The 20,096-nt window shown below is 47.3% G+C and overlaps 1 protein-coding gene across 4 annotated transcripts in view; it reads right to left on the reverse strand.

The window, feature by feature from the left end:
* Window positions 1–20,096, reverse strand: part of NCOR1 (nuclear receptor corepressor 1) — a 101,437-nt gene that overhangs the window by 56,962 nt on the left and 24,379 nt on the right. For 3 of the 4 annotated variants that reach the window (XM_060283061.1, XM_060283059.1, XM_060283058.1), the window contains exons 6-15: window positions 19,161–19,274; window positions 15,352–15,408; window positions 14,854–14,906; window positions 12,883–12,949; window positions 11,754–11,926; window positions 11,406–11,468; window positions 10,276–10,366; window positions 8,636–8,814; window positions 6,768–6,822; window positions 6,311–6,463 (exon numbers count right to left, since the gene is read on the reverse strand). In XM_060283061.1, coding sequence (XP_060139044.1) covers window positions 6,311–6,463; window positions 6,768–6,822; window positions 8,636–8,814; window positions 10,276–10,366; window positions 11,406–11,468; window positions 11,754–11,926; window positions 12,883–12,949; window positions 14,854–14,906; window positions 15,352–15,408; window positions 19,161–19,274 — 1,005 coding nt within the window. The remainder of the gene's footprint in view (window positions 1–6,310; window positions 6,464–6,767; window positions 6,823–8,635; window positions 8,815–10,275; window positions 10,367–11,405; window positions 11,469–11,753; window positions 11,927–12,882; window positions 12,950–14,853; window positions 14,907–15,351; window positions 15,409–19,160; window positions 19,275–20,096) is intronic. The other variant, XM_060283060.1, reaches the window with a different exon arrangement.

The following is a 20,096-nucleotide window of genomic DNA, read 5'->3' on the forward strand; positions in this document are numbered from 1 at the left end:
AAAATTAAACAGAGCTAATCACCTACTTCCTAATTTTAAACCCCTCCCCCCCATTTTAAAAATAAACCAGCTAACGAGATTTTAAAAGTCGGCTTATCCCGCGGACGGAACAGCAGCACAAAAGGCAAGTTCTGGGAACACAAACCTTTGGTCAGCTGAGGCTTCGCGGTTCGACGTACCTGCATGCTTGACTCTTGCTTAAAAATAAAAAGGGTTTTGTTTTTTTAAATTATCCACAGCCCAGAGAGGGTTGGGTGGAACAGAGAGATACCGGTCTGTGTTAGGCGTGGGGGGGTCAAAGGAAAAAAATTAGGCAAAGTTTCCACGGCTCGAATGATATGGGGGGAGGCGAACTTGTTGGCAACCTCCCCAAAAAAAAATTTGGAGAGGGGAAGACTGCCTAAATTTTAGATTCCAGGGGGAAAGGGGGAAAGGGAAAGAAGAGAGAGAGAAAGAGAGAGAGAGAACCTCATGGTGTCATCCTGGTCACTTAAAAAAAGAAATAAAAGCAAACCACCTAAGCAGGGAGGAGAGCCAGCTTCTAATCTCGACCGGGGTCACACGAGGTAATCCCTCCGCCGAGCGGAGCCTTGATTGGCCGTCACAGGAGCACCAGGCGTTTCTGTCTAGTCAGATCGCCCGGCTGAACCAGCTGCTGCAAGGAAGGACACGCGTGCGGACGGGGAGGGGGAGGGAAGGGGGGGCTGGTCCACGAGGGACGGCAGCTCGTGCTGGGAACTGTGTCAATTAGGGACAGCAAGGAAGGGTCTCCCCCCGCCCCCCGCCCCCCGCCCCGAGGCTGGCCGAGTAGCGGCGGCAGATCAAGCGCTCCAAAAAAGGATGCAAAAAAATGGGAGAGGAGAATCTTGGGTTCCAGTTCCTCATCTGCAAGATGGACCCCGGATTTTAAACTGATTTCTGCCTCTGCACGTCTGAATGTCACAAATACAGAGCATGGCAATTCCAAGGATTTATCAGCCAAGACCATGAGTGTCCACTTCTTAGGGTTTTCAGTCTGCTTCCTGTTTCTATGTTTTTAATACTCTTTCACAGTGCTTCCCCCCCCTAAAAAAAATATGTTTAGGGGTACTCTCATTTTGACTCAAGAAAATCACCATTTTACAGTTCAAATCGGGGAAAATAAATACAGTAAATGGACAAAAGTACAAAGATTCATAAAATGTTTAGGGGTATACGTGCCCCCAGAAAGAAAAGCACCTCTTTTTCGTGTAAACTGCCTTGAGATGGTGGCTTAGAAGGCAATTAGTAAATCAATGAAAATAGTTGCTTGGATGCAGCAACAGCTACCTGCCGTCGATTTTAGTCTTTGCATATTGTCAATCTGCCTCATCCATACATTACTGCATGGATATTATTTGCCCACCCTTCAACCTCCCGGGGTCAGGTTACAAAACTTTAAACACAATATTTAAAACTGTTTAGAATAACTTAAAATCGCAGAGAGAAGGCTGGTCCTAAAAACAGAAACCTCGAGTGCCAAAGGCCAGGATAAAGAACACGTCTTCGGCATTCACTGGGAGCTGTATAATGAAGGTGTCAGATGCACCTCTCTGTGGAAAGGGAGTTCCACAACTTAGGGGCTGCCACAGAGAAGGCCCTCCCCCAGGGATGCTGCTGTGACACACACAAGTTGAGTTTCTGATGTGGTGGAACAAGCAAGATCTTAGCACCCGCGAGGGGCTGCAAAGAAAGAGGAGGCCTTTCAGGTATGTAAGATGCAGCAGCTGTTGTAATTAAGTTTTAGCCACCCCAAATCTGCTAGCCAATATTAATTCTTTAATGCTTGCCTATTAAATAAAAAAAAACAATCTAGAGGTCATTTTGAGATCCTGCAGGAAGTGGCCAGCAACTTTTCCTTTTTCGAGAAAGGGGAAGAATAATGACTCATTGTTAGGAGAGAAAAAGCTGGCGTTTTCATTTCCACTGCCTGCTACGGAAACATACCAGAACCAAAGCAGCATCTTTGATATGGAACAGGTGGGACCTTTGCTTTTGGAGATTAAAACAAGACGGTCAATTTAAAAAAAAAAAAACTGGACACAAGGGAAAGCAGAGCAAGACGTTTGGCACCAGCTTGGTTGCAAGAGTTGCCGGAAGGAGGAGTATAAGAAGCCATCTAACTTTCTCAGAGTCTCCAATCTGGATTTGTGTAGGCAGGCAGGGACGGCCAACTTCCAAGAGACTGTGATCTACTCACACAATCAAAAACTCGCAGTCAAAGTTGTTGAGCTTTTTTTGTGGAGGAAAACCACACTTTTGGGGGGGATCGCAGGAAAGGAGTAAAAGAGAAATGTACCTTGCCAAGAGATGGCTAATGAAACAGTGAGAGCTCCTTCTTCCGTTCTAGCGATCTAGAGGGCGGGGAGAGGGGGCCGGGGCCGGGTGGAGGGCCCAGCGATCGACCACGATCTACCTAAACCTCCCAGGGGGATCGGCTACCCTCACCTGGTTTAGCCGGCCAGTCGAAGCCACTTCCTGGGGTGTGGCCGCTGTCACGTCCTGGCAGCTTCTCAGAGCCACAGGTGAGAGCTGAGTGCAGGGTGGGGACCAAAGGTGGACAAATGAGCCCAGACGGAGCACAACATCTCTCCCACCAGAGGTGCTACCCGTCCCCTAACACCCCATACATAATGTACTTCTAAAAGAGGTGGGGAACCTTTTTTCAAACTGGGGGGGGGCACATTCCATTCTAGGGAATCTCCAGGGGGCCACAGGACCAGAGCAGCCTACATAAATTGTACCTTTGGTACGCAAGGTGAGTTTCTGCTCACACACACATGCCTGAATACCCCTCTCCCTCTCCTCCATCCAGCCAAGCAAAGAGTTGGGATCAGAATTCAAGCAGACATATTTCCAGCCCGGAAAAAGACACTCAAGCAGGGTGAGAGGCAGGGGCGATGAGGGGCATAGCCTGGGAAAGAGTCCCAAGGGCCGGACAAGAGGGGCTTGGAGGGCCGCACCTGGCCTCTAGCCCAGAGAGAGGTTCCCCACCCCTAACTAATGCAGCTAAGGTGAGGACCCTCAGAGACTCTCCCGAGGGGAGGCAAGAAGCACCCACTCCACCAAGTGACTCACATCATTAAGAATCCACTGGCAACAGCCCACCCCAGCTTCCACTTTTTTGACTGCAGTAAGGAATGTGTTGGAGCAGGGTGGATTAAAAAAAAAATCAATGATTTTTTTTTGGGGGGGGGGTAAAAAAATTGGATTTTAAAAAATTTAAATCAGTTATTTATTTATTTATTTATTTATTTAAATTGGATTTTTAAAATAAAATGCTTTTGGAGGGAAAATCTTTCTAAAGATAGTTTTCCATTTAAGTTACATTATAGTCCAAATAAGTGTTGTTTTAAGTTTTTCATGTGTACTAAAACTCAGTCTAAGGGTTTTTGTTTTAAATCGTTTAACCACATCAGTTAACAAACATGGATACATATGCTATGTTATTGTTTTAAATAAATATAAATTGTTATTAAGGAAATGATTATTTTTCTCCTTCCAATAAAGTATAGCAGAAAAGTTGTCCAAATATAAACAGTTAACTTATTAAACCTCACAACAATTTCATAATTTTCTGTCAATGTATTTCTAGAAGTATAACCAAATCAGTAATATTTTTATGTAACTGTAAAAACTGCTCTGAAAATTTATTACTACAAAAATGAAACCTTCATCTGGTTGTAAATATTAAGATTGTACCAGCAAGAATGAGTCTTTCCATAAAAATAATAATAATTTAAATCAAGTCTTACTTACTGGTGATTTAAATCATGATTTAAATCGATTTGTTTTAAATCAAATCCACCCTGTGTTGGAGAGTCAAGATCAGGATTCTATCAACACAACCATTTCCTCACAATTCTCTGCAGGTGGGGACAATGCAAGCCAGCGAGAAACCCAAAACATTGTGGCTGAACACACTCCGTTTTCAAATCACTGCTAAAACACCCCTAAAAACATCAATCGGCGACTGACAGCTTTTCAGAGATTTCCCGGAGCCCCCAAACAACAAACTTTCTACACATTGCCGCCTTGGATCCACGACCATGGCCCCCACCCCACCCCTCGTGACCTCAAACAGTTTCAGCCAGAGGGAGGGAAGCCGATGAGCGATCAGTGCTCTTCCACATGCGCCTCTGGCCGTAGCTCAGTGGCAGAGCATACACTTTGCCTGAGGAAGTTCCCAGGTTCGATCCCCTGCGTCTCCAGGTGGGGCTAGGAAAGACCTCCTGCCCTGGAGAGAGCTGCTGCCAGTCAGTGCAGACAATACTGAGCTAGGTGGGCCAACGCCCAACTCAATATAAGGCAGCTTCCTATGTTCCTTTTAAAATCAGAACTTGATTTAACAAGGAGAAATGTAAAGTACTACACTTGGGCAAAAAAAATGAAAGGCACAAATACAGGATGGGAGACACCTAGCTTGAGAGCAGTACATGTGAAAAGGATCTAGGAGTCTTGGTAGACCACAAACTTGACATGAGTCAGCAGTGTGATGCAGCAGCTAAAAAAGCCAATGCAATTCTGGGATGCATCAATAGGAGTATATCTCATCTAGATCTAGGGAAGTAATAGTACCACTGTATTCTGCTCTGGTCAGACCTCACCTGGAGTACTGTGTCCAGTTCTGGGCACCACAGTTCAAGGAGGATACTGACAAGCTGGAACGTGTCCAGAGGAGGGCAACTACAAGAAAGAAGCTTCCACCTAAACATTAGGAAGAACTTCCTGACAGTAAGAGCTGTTCGACAGTGGAATTTGCTGCCAAGAAGTGTGGTGGAGTCTCCTTCTTTGGAGGTCTTTAAGCAGAGGCTTGACAGCCATATGTCAAGAATGCTTTGATGGTGTTTCCTGCTTGGCAGGGGGTTGGACTGGATGGCCCTTGTGGTCTCTTCCAACTCTATGATTCTATGATTCAGACCCAAGAGGGCTGGAAACTTGGCTTTATTTTTAGGAGCCATAGTCCACAGCTTCCATCCCCAGAATCTCCAGGTGGGGTTGGGAGAAACCCACATGGGATCACAGAATTGTAGAGCTGGAAGGGACCACAAGAATCACTTAGTCCAACCCCTCTGCAATGCAGGAACTTGTTGCCCCAACGTGGGTATCGAATCCACAACCCTGATTAGGAGTCCCGCGCTCTACGAACTGCCTGAAACCGCAGAGCCCCTCTGCCGGTCACTCTGTAGACAATCTTGAGCCAGACTTGTACATGGCCATTTCCCATGTGCCTGTTTCGTTCGTCCCTAAACAGCCGGAGGGAAACCAGATTGGGGAAAGGCCAGTCAGAAAATGTTCCTTGGAAAGTTAACGGGTCAGATCCATTGACTCCTTGTTCTCGCCGCCAATGTACAAGCAGAAACATCATCCCAAGAGGGTGGGGTGGGGGGCAGAGAATTACTGGGACTCTGTGTTCCAGCCTGCGTCACATCAGATAAGCAGAGGGGAATTCCAGGATCTTCCCAGGTCCCAAATGGTTGGGGGAAAGGAGGAGCAGGGGGGGAGAATTTACTGGGCAATGCCTGGTACTGACAAGACGAAGTAAGAGGGGTGAGTGAGTTTGCGCGTGTCAGAATGTAAGAGCCCTCCAGCTGGATCAGGCCACTGGCCCGTCTAGTCCTGCATCCTGTTCTCACATTGGCCCATCAGATGCCTCCAGGAAGGCCCCAAGCAGGGCAAGGAGACCGACAGCCCTCTTGCACTCGTCATTTGGTAATTGGAGGTAGACTGCCCTGGCACACAGAGGCTCAATTTGGCTATCCCGTTGTTGATGAGGTTAGCCTCCAAAACGACATAAGGAGTGTCCTGCTAGGTCAGGCCAAAGGCCCATCAAGTCCAGTACCCTTTGACACAAACACACACACACACACACACACACACACACACACACACACACGTCAAGGAGACTACCCCTGGGGAACCCACAGGGAGGATGGGCAAGGGCATCTCTCGCTGCTTGCAAGCCGCAGAAACGAGCGTTCAGAGGTACGCTGCCCCTGAAAGTGAAGGTAATATAGTCATGTGTTGCCTAACCATCCAATAGAGAGAGTCTTTGTGTGAAAGACGGGGGGAGAGGAGTAAGAGAAAGAGAGAGAGAAAGAGAGAGAGATCTTTTTTCTTTGTACAACAGTGAAGTCTCCAGTTTTAATCCAAGGAAAAACCCTTGGCCCAAGCCACCAGTAAATTTGGGGTGGAGAAAACTGACTTAAAAACAGCACCCCACAAAACTTTGCATAGAAAATTACATATATATATATTTATGTTTGTAAGATAATAATAATTTTAAAATTGCCTTTTTCAGTCGTGAGAAAACGAGCGGGTCGCAACACTCAACGCAACGCACCTGGTTCCTTCCCCGCCGCTTGCCATAGTTCCTTCGCACAAGGGCCTTGTAGTTCTCGTTTTTCTTGGTCAAATAATAATACAAGACACAGTCCGGAACATTCTGAAACGGAAAGATTTGCTTACTTATGGACCCCCAGTGGGATACGCCGTGTCAATGCTCTCACTGTAAATTGCGCAGTTCCAAGGCTTAGAACTTAGAGGGAATTTACATTAGCCTGGGTCACACACAATCCTACACACGGTGGGTGCCTTTAGCCAAAGTGTGGCTTGTGTGAGAATATTTGTTGTAGAGAATTTTAATCAGGCATACGTAGTTTGTAAGTGCAAACCACTTCGGAAGCCATCTTGAGAATTAAGTGGACATCCTATCACACACAAAAAAAACCCAAAACGCATCATCTCACCTTTCTTTCTAAGTAGGAAGCAATTAGGCCAAAGTTCTTAGGATGCTGGACAAATCTGATGGGGAGGAAAACACACAGAGAAAACATCACGTTCTGCCACCCAAAATTAAAATCATCACAGTTCAAATATTAAAAAGGAGGGCTTCAAAATAGCCAAAGCACCCCCGCTCCAGTTTCAAGAAACCCTGCTTGGTTGCCCTGTCGGCTTCTGGCATTTAACTGGAGGAAGGGCCGTAGCCCTGGCTTCACATGCAGAAAGTCCCAGGTTCGAGCCCCGGCGTCTCCAGGTGAGCTGGGGAAGACTACTAAGCTTGATGGACTGTCTTTGCAGAAGGCAGCTGTGTAGGTTCTTATTAAATCGGGCCCTCTAATCCAGAATCATGAGGACTCAAATCTTGTGGGGAAAGCCCATTGAACGAAGGGGCTGTGCTTATCCTTTGCATGCCAAAGATCCCTGGGTCCAATCCCTAATCTCCAGGTGGGGCTGGGAAAAGGCTTCCTTGCCTGCACCTCCAGAGAGCTGCTGCCGAACAGTGCAAACAACACTGAGCTAGATGGATTAATGGCCTGGCTCATTATAAGGCAGCATTCTGTGTTCCTTTTGCCGGACATCACCTGCAGGGTCTAAAAGTCTATATTCTCATCATCCATCAGGACTAGAAACTTGAACTCTGCTTTGGTTTTTATAATGGAAAAGTGAGCATTTCAGGGTTGAATACAAAACCTGATGTCTACGGGCCACTTGCATGGCAACCGCAGAAAACAAACACCTCTGACAGCTGAATCCAAAGTAATTGTGAGCATTTATTATCAATCTGTGTTTTGTCAATCATTAAGAGGAATAAGCAGCTACGTGAAATTAATCTCGTGCCCCCGCAAACAGACCTTTCACAGGGCGAGCCAACAGAATGGAAGTCTTTTAATGAACCAGTTTTTCCATTGTGTCCATACTTAGATATTACGGTTCCCAGCTTCGGAACTACCCAGGCTACAAAAGCATTGGTTTGAAGCTGACTTAATAATATATACACTCAGGGACGTGGGTGGCACTGTGGTCTAAACCACTGAGCCTCTTGGGCTTGCTGATCACAAGTTCAGCAGTTCAAGTCTGTCCAACGGGTGAACTCCTGTTGCTCTGTCCCAGGTCCTGCCAACCTAGCTGTTCAAAAGCATACCAGCGCGAGTAGATAAATAGGCACCACTGCGGCAGGAAGGTAAATGGCGTTTCCGTGCGCTCTGGTACTCATTATGGTGTTCTGTGTACCAGAAGCAGTTTAGTCATGCTCGACACATGGCTCGGAAAAGCTGTCTGCAGACAAACGCCAGCTCCGTCAGCCTGAAAGCAGAGGTGAGCGCAGTACCCCATAGTCGAATTTGACTGGACTTAACTGTCCAGGGATCCTAATAATATACAATTCCCATCAGCCCCGTCTAGCCCTACCAACCATCAATAATGATGGGAGCTGTAGTCCAGCAATAACCTGGAAGTCGATAGGTTGCCCCATCCCTGATTTAAAAGGAGGCAGAGTTATGCCGGAGGTATCTAGGGGCAGTAAAGGCAAGCAAAGGAGAGGAAGTAAAAGCAAGTGATGGTCCAGTTCAGGGATGGGAAACCTTTATCCCTTCAGGTGTTGCTGGGACTCCCAAGCCCCACTAGCCCCATCTAATGGTCAAGGATGATGGGAGCTGTAGTCCACGGGAGGGGCACGGATTCCCCATTCCTGAATTAGACCATCACTTGCCTTTACTGGCCCTCTCTACCTCTTTCGCTTGCCTTTACTGGCCCTAGTTTGTCGCCATGCAACAGATTTTTCTACTGTGCAATGCAAACCCTAAAAAAAACCCCCACACAAAATAAATAAAAGTACTTTTCTTTAAAGATCTCCTTCTCGTGGTCTGTCCAGACGTTCATGAACTGCCGGTCCTTGTAGATCTTCATGGGGTCCTCCATCAGCCCGTTCATGTTTATGAACTTCACCCGCCTCTGTTCCGCGTCAAACATCATGGGAGGAATGACCGAGAGCTGGCGCATTTGTTTCTCGTTATTCTGCAAGACCGGAGAAGGGGAAAAAACAAAAACAAAAATTTTATAGTGAAGTTTCTGTTTACAAGTAATGGACCCCCAAGTCAGCCAACACAGAGCCAAAATTGCTTTTTAAAAAGGAGGGGAGGGGGTGTCAGCTCTTGCGGTTACATCTTGGACTTCCTCAGTTACAAGTACAGAAGGAGGAGGAGGAGGAGGAGGAGGAGGAGGAGGAGGAGGAGGAGGAGGAGGAGGAGGATTGTTCTCTTTAGCGCACAGCATCTTTATCCAGTCCCAGCACAGCTTTTTTTGGAACAGGGAAGATGGTGGTGCTTGTTCATAAAAAGCTACCCTTTCTTGCAGATGATTTAAGGGGTTTGCCAACGCTGTAAGAAAACCCACATTAGGACAGGGAAAACATGCTGTGCTGGACATGGCGTAAGATCAGGCTATAAAAAGGACAGGTTATGGGATGAGCGCATCATGATGGACTTCGGACTCCATGTTCCCATGTCCATGTTCCCAATCCGTGTTCCCAATCCATGTTCACACATGTAAGAATGTCCCAGCCATAAGGCTTGCTGTGTTGATCTGGGCCAGACCCATCTCAACCCACAAAGCCCCCCTCTGACTAGCCTACCTCAGAAGAACCCAGCTAAGGGCACATTCACATCCATACAATTAAAACACTATGAGATCCCTTTAAACATTCAAGGCTTCTCCCAAAGACGTCTGGGAAGTGAAGTTTACTAAGGATGCTGAGAGTTGTTAGTATACGCCTATTCCCATCCCGGAGCTACAACCCCCAGAGTTCCCTGTGAAGGCAATTATAGCTCTGGGAGGGGACTAGAGGGTCTCCTGACAGAGAGAAGAGGATGGAGCTCGTAATAATATATCTGGCAAGGGACTCGGTACAAGGTGACTGCACCCTCTTCCAAATTCAAAGATGCTGAGCAAGTCATGTTTTGGTTTTTAATCAGATTGTAAGCCTGGGTAGAGGGACCCAGGTGGCGCTGTGGGTTAAACCACAGAGTCTAGGGCTTGCTGATCAGAAGGTTGGCGGTTCGAATCCCTGCAACGGGGTGAGCTCCCGTTGCTCGGTCCCAGCTCCTGCCAACCTAGCAGTTCGAAAGCATGTCAAAGTGCAAGTAGATAAATAGGGACCGCTCCGGTGGGAAGGTAAACGGCGTTTCCATGCGCTGCTCTGGTTCGCCAGAAGAAGCTTTGTCATGCTGGCCACATGACCCAGAAGCTGTCTGCAGACAAACGCCGGCTCCCTCGGCCTATAGAGCGAGATGAGCGCCGCAACCCCAGAGTCGGACAAGACTGGACCTGATGGTCAGGGGGCCCTTTACCTTTACCTAAGCCTGGGCAGGCAGGGGACTGTCTTGTTTTCCTTGATCGTATGTAAGCCGCTCTGGGAGCCTTTTCGACTGAGGAGCAAGGTAAAGATGCTCTAATATAAATAGGAAGCCTGGTTCTCACCTCCTGTTCCGAGAGCCCGTCGATTATCTCCGAGATTTCGTGCTCGCTCCGGGCGATGGTCGCCGAAAGTCCGGTCCCTCTCTGCCCCACCCTGGGGGTGCAACAACAACAACAGAAAGGGAAACCAAAATGAAAAGAAAAAAGTAGCTTTTTTCTGAGAACAGGAAAACAATTGGCAATGTCAGGGTGAGATGTGGTCAGCCAGCCTCTTCAGGGCCAGCCGGGACAGAATGCATGCTAGCTTTGGCAAAGGATGTGAGGAAAATGTTTTTGGGTTTTTTTTAGCTCTCTCCTACATATAAATAAAACAAGAACTGAGGATCACCCTATCAGTAGCAAGAGGGTCGGCCCTACCATGAGGCAGAACAATGCAGCCGCCTCAGGTGGCAGATAATGGAGGGACAAGGAACCGCGACAAGATTTTGGAGGGCAGAGATGGATGTGCTGTGTGGCCTGCTTTGAAACCCCTATGACAGGCTGCTGCTCTCAAGGGTGGTAAAGAAGGCTATCCTAACACACTGTTGATGCAACTGCAAAATGTTTTGATCCAGCCCTGGAAGGAAGCCTGAGCCCATTTCAGAGAAATGCCTTCACACAGCCCTAAATTGACGCGTGAAATTTGCACCACCATAGGATGTGTGGGACCCAGGTGGCGCTGTGGGTTAAACCACAGAGTCTAGGGCTTGCTGATCAGAAGGTCGGCGGTTCAAATCCCTGCGACGGGGTGAGCTCCCGTTGCTCGGTCCCTGCTCCTGCCCACCTAGCAGTTCGAAAGCACATGAAAGTGCAAGTAGATAAATAGAGACCGCTCCGGCGGGAAGGTAAAGGGTGTTTCCGTGCACTGCTCTGGTTCGTCAGAAGCAGCCTTGTCATGCTGGCCAATGACCCGGAAGCTGTCTGCGGACAAACGCCGGCTCCCTCGGCCTATAGAGCAAGATGAGCGCCGCAACCCCAGAGTCGGACACGACTGGACCTGATGGTCAGGGGCCCCATTACCTTTACCTTTTAGGATGTGTGGGGTGGCCTCTTCCTTTTAAGGTGGCTTTTAAAAGGAGAGGCGAGGAATCCCCAACTGGCAGAAGGAATCCCCAACTGAATTCATTATTTCACTCATTGCATTTGCAACCCACCTTTCCTCCGAGGAGCTGAAGGTGGCGGACGTGGTTCTCCTCTTCAATTTGTCCTCAACGAGCCTGTGAGGGAGGTTGGGCTGAGAGTGAGTGACTGGCCCAAGATCACCAACTGAGCTTCATGGCTGAGTAGGGGGATTTGAACCCCGGTCTCCCAGGTCCTAGTCCGGCACGCTAACCACTGCACCACACTGCCTCTCCTACACCACTCTGTGATATGGCCCTCTGATCAATGTCCCGCTCGAGAGGCACCACCCAGGTGCTGTTGGGGGAAATCAGAAGGCTGGACCAGATCGGCCTTTGCCATCTGGTGCCCTCCAGACCATTTGGACCCGCACTCCCGTTTACCTCTGAAACCGCTCCTGCTGCTCCCTCTGCTTCCGGATCTCGGGGAACTGCTTCTCGTAATATTCGCGGGTCTTGCTCTCCTTTGCCTTCCGGCGGGGGTTGTTCTCTATGCGGTCCACTTTTTTCTCCCAGGCTTCCATCAGCTGATCGTAACGCTGACAGATTTTCTGCTCCTGGTTAATTCCACACACAGCCCCGACCCCCAATTTCTGGATTAAAAAAGAGCTCTCTCTCGCACATGTGAATGCTAGAATGCCACCGCGTGACACGAAACTGAAAAGACGGCAGCTTCAGCAGGGCATACAGACCTGGTTCACAAATACTGCCAAACCATGGTTAGCGTAAACCATCATTAAAGCTGAGGCACCTTGCAGCCCATCACCATGTTCACTCATGGCTCTGTATATTTGGTGATGGCTCCCTAACCATGGTTAAGGAGGAGGTCCGAGTTTGCACGTAATGCTAAGCTATGGTTAATACCAACTAAAGTTTATAAGCCAGATACAAATCCTTGGCTAATGATTAATCTCAAAACAAGTTGAGAAACCATAATTAAGGTCCTGATCTGGGCTCTCACATAATGCTAAGTCACAATTTAATATAGTTTAATAATCCACGGTTTAGCATTATGTGCAAACCAGAGATGCGCTAATTTTGCCCTGTTTCAGCTTCACTGGTGCTCAATCAGAGCTCTGTTTCATTTTTAACAAAGAACACACAAAATTAAATGGTTGGCAATTTTGTTGGCACTTCTCATGTAAAACTCACCCTTTTTGATGCCTCCTAGTGTAGCTGAATTCCATTCATTTTTTATTTCATCTAGTGAGCTAGTATATCTTAATATCACAGTTAGCTTATTCACACCCAAATTTAATAGCTTTCATACTTAGGGCCATTTCTCTTACCTATGCCCACGTATAGGTAGGTGAATGATGTGTGCTGCTTTGTGTATAAAGGACAACACTCAGCACCAAAATAAATACCCTCGTAACTGACGAATGACAGAGAGTTTTGGGGTGTGTTTTAGGGGGAGGGAAAAGACAGCCTGTGCTAACAACAAGCTAACTGGCTGCTCCCAATAATTTATGCGCAGGAGAACAAAAATATAAACAAATAAATAGATCCATACCCTCTGTTTCCTGGCGTGATTCCTTCTCTTGAAAAAGAGGATCAGCTTTTTTCTCATGACTTGGTTCCTAACAAAAAAGAGCACGAAGGGCATCAGAAGAGAGCCTGGTTCTGGATCTGGCCAAAGGGGCGGGGGGGGGCACTGAGTCCAGCATCCCCTCTTCACAGTGGCCAACCAGAGGCACACCCTCCCCCCATGGGAAGCCTGCGAGAGGGACATCCCAATTTGCAGTTCCTAGCAACTGGGATTCAGTGACATCCTGCCTCCAACAGCGGAGGCAGAGCAGAGCCTGGCTGGATCAGGCTAGTGGCACATCTAGTCCAGCATCCTGTTCTCAAAATCATAGAATCATAGAGTTGGAAGAGACCACAAGGGCCATCCAGTCCAACCCCCTGCCAAGCAGGAAACACCATCAAAGCATTCTTGACATATGCCTGTCAAGCCTCTGCTTAAAGACCTCCAAAGAAGGAGACTCCACCACACTCCTTGGCAGCAAATTCCACTGCCAAACAGCTCTTACTGTCAGGAAGTTCTTCCTAATGTTTAGGTGGAATCTTCTTTCTTGTAGTTCCAGCAACTGGAAATATTCAGAGGCAGAGCATAGCCATTGTAGCTGGTAGCTCTTGATACCTTTATTCTCCTCCTTGAATTCGTCCAATCCTCTTTTAATTACCGTGTTTCTCATATTATAAGACACGTCTATGGCTTATTTTCAAGGGATGTCTTATTTTTTTTCTCCTCCTCCTGCCGCGGCCGGCATTGCTGCTGCGCCTATCACTATGTCTTATATTCCTTGAATGCTTAAAAATCCTCCTATGGCTTATTTTATGGGTATGTCTTAAAATATAAGAAACAGGGTAAGTCTTTACAATAAAAAAAACTAAACAAAAACCAAGAAAAAAGAGAAAGGGGGGGTACAAAGTCATATTTCACAGGTAAATCTTGACTTGTCCCACACAGAGAAAGGTGGGCCCTCCCAGCTCTCACCTGAGAGCTTTCCTTTCTCCTTCCATCCTCCCACCCCGGGAGATCTCCCCTTCCCTGCCTCTCACACAGGGTCCTTTCTCAACTAACCATCACCTTCATCTGCACCTTAACATGCAGAGGACCACACAAAATACAAAAGACCAGAGCAGTGCAGGAAAAGGAATAAGAATACAGTACCTGTATTCTAATCAACTGTTGCTGTTTTTTCATGTTTTTACTTTATTTTATATTTGGTGTAGCCGCCCTGAGCCCTGTCTTGGCCGGGGAGGGCGGGGTATAAATAAATATATTATTACTGTATATTATTATTATTATTATTATTATTATTATTATTATTTATTTTGTGGTACCGTGGTTCTCAAACGCCTTGGTACTCAAACAACTTGGAACCCAAACACTGCAAACCTGGAAGTACCGTAAGTGTTCTGGTTTGCAAACTTTTTTCAGAAGCCAAACATGCTCCGTTTTGAGTGTTACACTTCCAAGTTGAGTGTTACGCTGAGGTCTGTCTGGTTTTGCTACTAATTTTGTGGTTTTGTGGCTCTTTTTTGCTTTGTTTTTGTGACTGTGTGGAGCCCAGTTCAGCTACTGATGGAAGGATTGTGTGACTGACTGTTTATTGCTTTCATCTTATGGATCCATGGTCTCGTTAGACAGCAAAATTCATGTCAAATGGCTGTTTTAGGGGTTGTTTTCAAAAGTCTGGAACGGATTAATCCATTTTGCATTACTTTCTATGGGAAAACGCGCCTTGGTTTTGGAACGCTTTGGTTTTGGAATGTACTTCCGGAATGGATTAAGTTTGAGAACCAAGGTACCACTGTATTAAGGAAACAAGAAAGGAATGAAAAGGAAAAGAGGGAGAAATGAGTAAAAAGGACTTCCCACTATCCACCTCTCAGTTGCATATACAAGTCCAACCCTCTTTTTCAAAGCAATCCAGGCCGGGGAGCCGCCATGCCGGTGGTGATGCGAGGCACTTACGTTTTGATGTTTTCATGGTACACTTTTGTGTCTGACGGCTGGTTGTAGAGGGGCTGCGGAGCAGGGGGTGGAAAGAAAACAAGCTAAGAAGCCCAAGAAATCGTGGAACCGTAGTGTCGGGAGGGGTCCAAAGGGTTGTCTAGCCCAACCCCTTGCACAGCACAGAACACATCAGGGCAAGCTTCTTCTTCTTTTTTAATAGCAAACCTCACTAAGAGGGAACTTTAAGCATCGCCACCCACGTGCGGCAGGCCCAACGCCAGCCCAGCCAGGAACACCCGCCCGCCCTAGAAAGCTGGGCCAGGGCGTTCCAGTTCAAAGGAAGTTCACCATCCATCAGGACAGATCTGGGGAGGTCCCAACTCACTGGTCACTGGGAAGCGAGGCCCAAGAACCTGTGGGGAGAACCCCCACCCCCCACCCCTGCGCTGGAAGAGCTAAAAGCAAGTTTGAGAAAGCGACACATGGGAAGGCCACAAAAGTTATAGGGTTGCTCACCAGTTCGACTTTGGGGCCGAGGCCTTCGAAGATCTTGTGGGCTTCTTCGGCCTTTTTCTGCAAAGCCAGGGGGGGGGGGAGAAAGGCATCATTAGATGGCCCAGAAAATCAGCAAGGTGATATACATAAACCCATGTATGTAAAATAAAAAAAATCCTTCAGTAGCACCTTAAAGACCAACTAAGTTTATATTTTGGTACAGTATGAGCTTTCGTGTGCATGCACACTTCTTCAGATACACAGCGTGTATCTGATACACAGTGTGTATCTGAAGAAGGGTGCATGCACACGAAAGCTCATACCAAAATATAAACTTAGTTGGTCTTTAAGGTGCTACTGAAGGAATTTTTTTATTTTGCTTCGACTCAGACCAACACGGCTACCTACCTGTAACTAGACCCATGTATGTAGACAGAGATATGTACACACGTTTCAATAAATGGATATAGATAGGTACACACACACCCCAGGGGTTTCTACGGATAGGCAGAGGTGTACACACACACACACACACACACACACAGAGAGAGAGAGAGAGAGGTTTCAATATAAATAGATGGGCTTACACACAGAGAGAGGTTTCTATGGATAGATGTGTATGTAAATACACAGTTTCAACAGATAAGGTAGGTATACACAAAGAGTTCCCTATGGGTAGATAGATGTGGGCACCCACCCACGGATTTTGATAGATATAGATTATGTTTACACACAGATAGGTTTCTATGGATAGATACAGATACATACACCCACACAGGTTTAAATGGAGATAGATAGCTGTCTATAAAAAAAACCACAAACACGCTTCTTCCTTCTATCTGACCTTTTTTCCAAGTCATAGCACTGGGGCACTTAAGAGAAAATACACACACACACACACACACAAACACACACACACAAAACACCATATACATATATGGACAGATACACACACACACATATATATATATTAAGGAAGAAGAAGAAGAGTTTGGATTTAATATCCCGCTTTATCACTACCCGAAGGAGTCTCAACAATCTCCTTTCCCTTCCTCCCCCATAACAAACACTCTGTGATGTGGGTGGGGCTGAGAGACTTCAGAGAAGTGTGACTAGCCCAAGGTCACCCAGCAGCTGCATGTGGAGGAGCAGAGACACGAACCCGGTTCCCCAGATTAGGAGTCTACCGCTCTTAACCACTACACCACACTGGCTCCATTTCACCACACTGGAAACATTTCGCACAACATTCTGAGAGCAAAAATATTTTCTAAGGAGGGTTGTCCATCACAAACCCAGTTCCATTTCTGCCCTGGCAGGGGAAGTGTTTCCTAATTTTTTTATCCCCTGCCCAACCCTGGTTCTTCACAACCGAGCTGCAAAGCTCCCCCTCAATGCTTCAATGCTAAAATATAGTGGTGGTGGTGAGGGGGAGACAGACATTAAAGGTCTACCATGCCTGAAGGGCCAGGTGGCTGCTTGGATACTTGCACTTGGACCCAAGGAAAAAAAAATTAAAAAAAATCCTTCCAGTAGCACCTTAGAGACCAACTAAGTTTGTCATAGGTATGAGCTTTCGTGTGCATGCACACTTCTTCAGATACCCAGGGGTTTGCCTGGTCTCCAAAGAGCTCTGGGATCTGAATTTTAAGGCCTTGCGTCCTGGCCAAAATATCCCTCCCCCAAGACCAGCTGAACTCTCCAGCTGAAACGGGGGTTATTCGCGCTGACCTCGCCTTCCTCTTTGACCGCATTCTTCTCCATAGAAATGGCTCTCGCTTGCACAACAGGGAGAATAGAGATAGCGCTCTCTCTCTCTCTCTCTCTCTCTCTCTCTCTCTCTCTCTCTCTCTCACACACACACACACACACACACACACACACACACACACACAGGTCACAGCCAGGCCTGTGTACATTCAGTGTTGTCGTCACCACCATGTTGCATCAGACAGGAGTTTGGCAACAGACACAGGGCACGGTTCCCACGGCTGTGCTCAAAAGATCGGGGGGCATCCTCAATTAAAGCAGCCAGAGAGGTGGTGGGATTGCATAGGGGGGCACTAAGAGGCAATGGGGTGCTCAAGGTGTAAACGCCTCTCGGACACTGGTGTGACTGGACTGAGCACACCAATTGTGATGAAATAATTAAACCAAATAGTTCCAACTGGATTTTTAATCAATGTGCAGTTAAACGTGACTGTTTTGAATTCTATTGTGCTATTATGTTCCTTAGTGGGTCACGTAAACCGCTATTTAAATAATGCTTTTTACGAGGCGGGGCGGGGGGGGCACTGGGGGTGAGTTTAGAGAACCAAGGTGGTCGTGCCCCAAAAAAGTTAGAGAACCACAGGATTACACTATATCCTGGATGACAACACACACTTTCCTTGCTCGGAAAGATACCAGAAAAGAGTTGGGCATTGGAGCATCTGACTGACCGGGGCTTTAAAAGCCCCTGGAATATACCAGGGGCGAGGAACCTGATTCCCTCCCTACAAATGTAGCCTTCCAGATCCCTGACCAATGGCTGAGCTGGCAGGGGCTGATGGGAGCTGGAGTCCAGCAACATCTGAAGGACTGCATCTTCCTAAAAGCAAAATCTATCTATCATTCTTATTAGTCTTATTATAGTGAACTGATGGAGGGGAAAGTCTCAACAAATAAACCTTTTTACAGTGGTACCTCGGGTTACGAACTTAATTCGTTCCAGAGGTCCGTTCGTAACCCAAAACCGTTCTTAACCTAAGGCGCGCTTTTGCTTATGGGGCTACCGCTGCCGCCGCCACACACTTTCCGTTCTTATCCTGGGGCAAAGTTTGAAACCCGAGGTACTACTTCCGGGTTAGCAGAGTTTGTAACCTGAGGTGTTTGTAACCCGAGGTGTTTGTAACCTGAGATACCACTGTATTCAGCTCTGAGCGAGCCCCGAACTTTTGGAACTCTGGCCACGTGCTTTGCAGGCAAGAAGCTTAAAGCCGGCTTCAAAATGTTACCCTGGAAGTCCTTGCAAAGCTGAACATGGAATAAAGAAACGACGTCAGCTATATACACAGGGTGCACTTACTCTTGGGAACTCATGAAGACAACCTCGTTCCATAGAAAACAAGGCAGTCGCTGGTGCAGCACGAGACTGCTCACTAGCCTAGCGAAAGCAGAGTGCCCCATAACCCAACAACAAACCACGGTTTGTTAGGGATCCTGGCTTGTTAGGGAGCAGGGGTCGCCAAAGAGGTACCACTCCCCACTCACAGACCCCCCCTCCTCATGCTTATGAGGCAACGAGGATGGTTTTGCCTTTCTCTCCCTTGAAAAGCACATCGAGATGAAGGAGGAAGTTGGAAGAGCGGCTCTCTTTCCCACTTCCTCTTTGTGCTCTACGTGCTTTCAAGGGTTCGGATGAATTCTACTAGACCAGGCTTTGGGAAAGCAAAGTGTGTTTCTACATCCACATTCTCTCTTTCCATCTCTCAGGGGGAGGGAAGGGAGGGCATTATAGGGAAGAGGTGGGGCCAGAGGGGGTGGGCCCCATGGCACTTGCTCAAAAATCCAAGCCACGAGCCTAAAAAGACCAGCAACAACCCTCACTTCTGGGTTCAGACATCAATAGGAACTGGTGGCTTCCGGGTTCGCTCGTCCCAGGGAAGGTGCGACCAGGTGGCATGCGCAATGAAACCCCACTAGGCCACCAACCCCAGCTCATCACAACATGCAAACACGGGAATCCTCTCTCTTGCGGGCACAAGTAAGACCCGGTGCCCGGTACAAATCCCTGCAGCAAATATAAAAGAGGCTTTGAAAAAAAGGGGTGTGGGAGAAGCAAGTGTTACCCGATTCTCGTCATAAATAATCTGGACGATGCTGCGGTGCTTCTGTTCCACAGGGGGAGGGGAGACGGGTCTCTCCGGCTCAGGGGGCTTTGCAGATTCTTCCTCCAGTTGTTGCTAGGAGACAAAAAAAAAAGCCATCTGTACCAGGGTCCTTGCTCTCACCGGGAATGAGTCACCAGAGAGGGAGGGAAAGCCAGCCTCTGAATCAACAGTTTGCTGCAAGGTGCAAATTTGTAAAGGTAGGAAGAAGGCACCAAGAGATTGCAAAGCCACCAGGCTGTATTTTTGCTTTTGAACTTAAAAAAAGAGAGAGACTTAAAAATAATCATGCAGAGGGAGGCTAAAAAGTCTACACCAGGAAAAACTGGGTTTGGTAAACCAGGGGTGAAGTAAACAATCACCAATACTGTACACCATGCTTTGCTTTGCTTTGCTTTGCTTTGCCTACTCCACAAGTCGCCAATGTGGAACCCTCCTGCTGTTGTTGGGACTCCAGCACCCATCCGTCCCTGACCACCGACCAGGGCTGGGGCTGATGGGAATTGGGGTCCAACAGCAGCAGGAAAGCCACAGAGATTCCCCACCCCCTGGTGCGGACAAGAACATATCAGTGTTTCTCAAACTTGTGCCTCCAGCTGTTGTTGGACTACAACTCCCATCATCTCTAGCTAGCAGGACCCAGGGGTGATGGGAGTTGTAGTCCAGCAACAGCTGGAAGCACAAGTTTGGGAAACTCTCTAGCATCTCCTGTTAGAACAGGGAGAGGAACGCAGAAAGCTGCCTTATCCTGAATTAGACCGCTGGTCCATCTAGCACAGTACTGTCAATACTGGTATTACTTCTTTTTAAACGGTTTTTAGGTTGAGTTGCATTTAAGGTTTGCTTTTTTATCAGCATTTTTTAAATGAACATTTATATTGCTTTTCTGCAAAAAAA

Source organism: Zootoca vivipara, chromosome 15 (assembly GCF_963506605.1).
Source record: "Zootoca vivipara chromosome 15, rZooViv1.1, whole genome shotgun sequence".
NCBI lineage: Eukaryota > Metazoa > Chordata > Lepidosauria > Squamata > Lacertidae > Zootoca > Zootoca vivipara.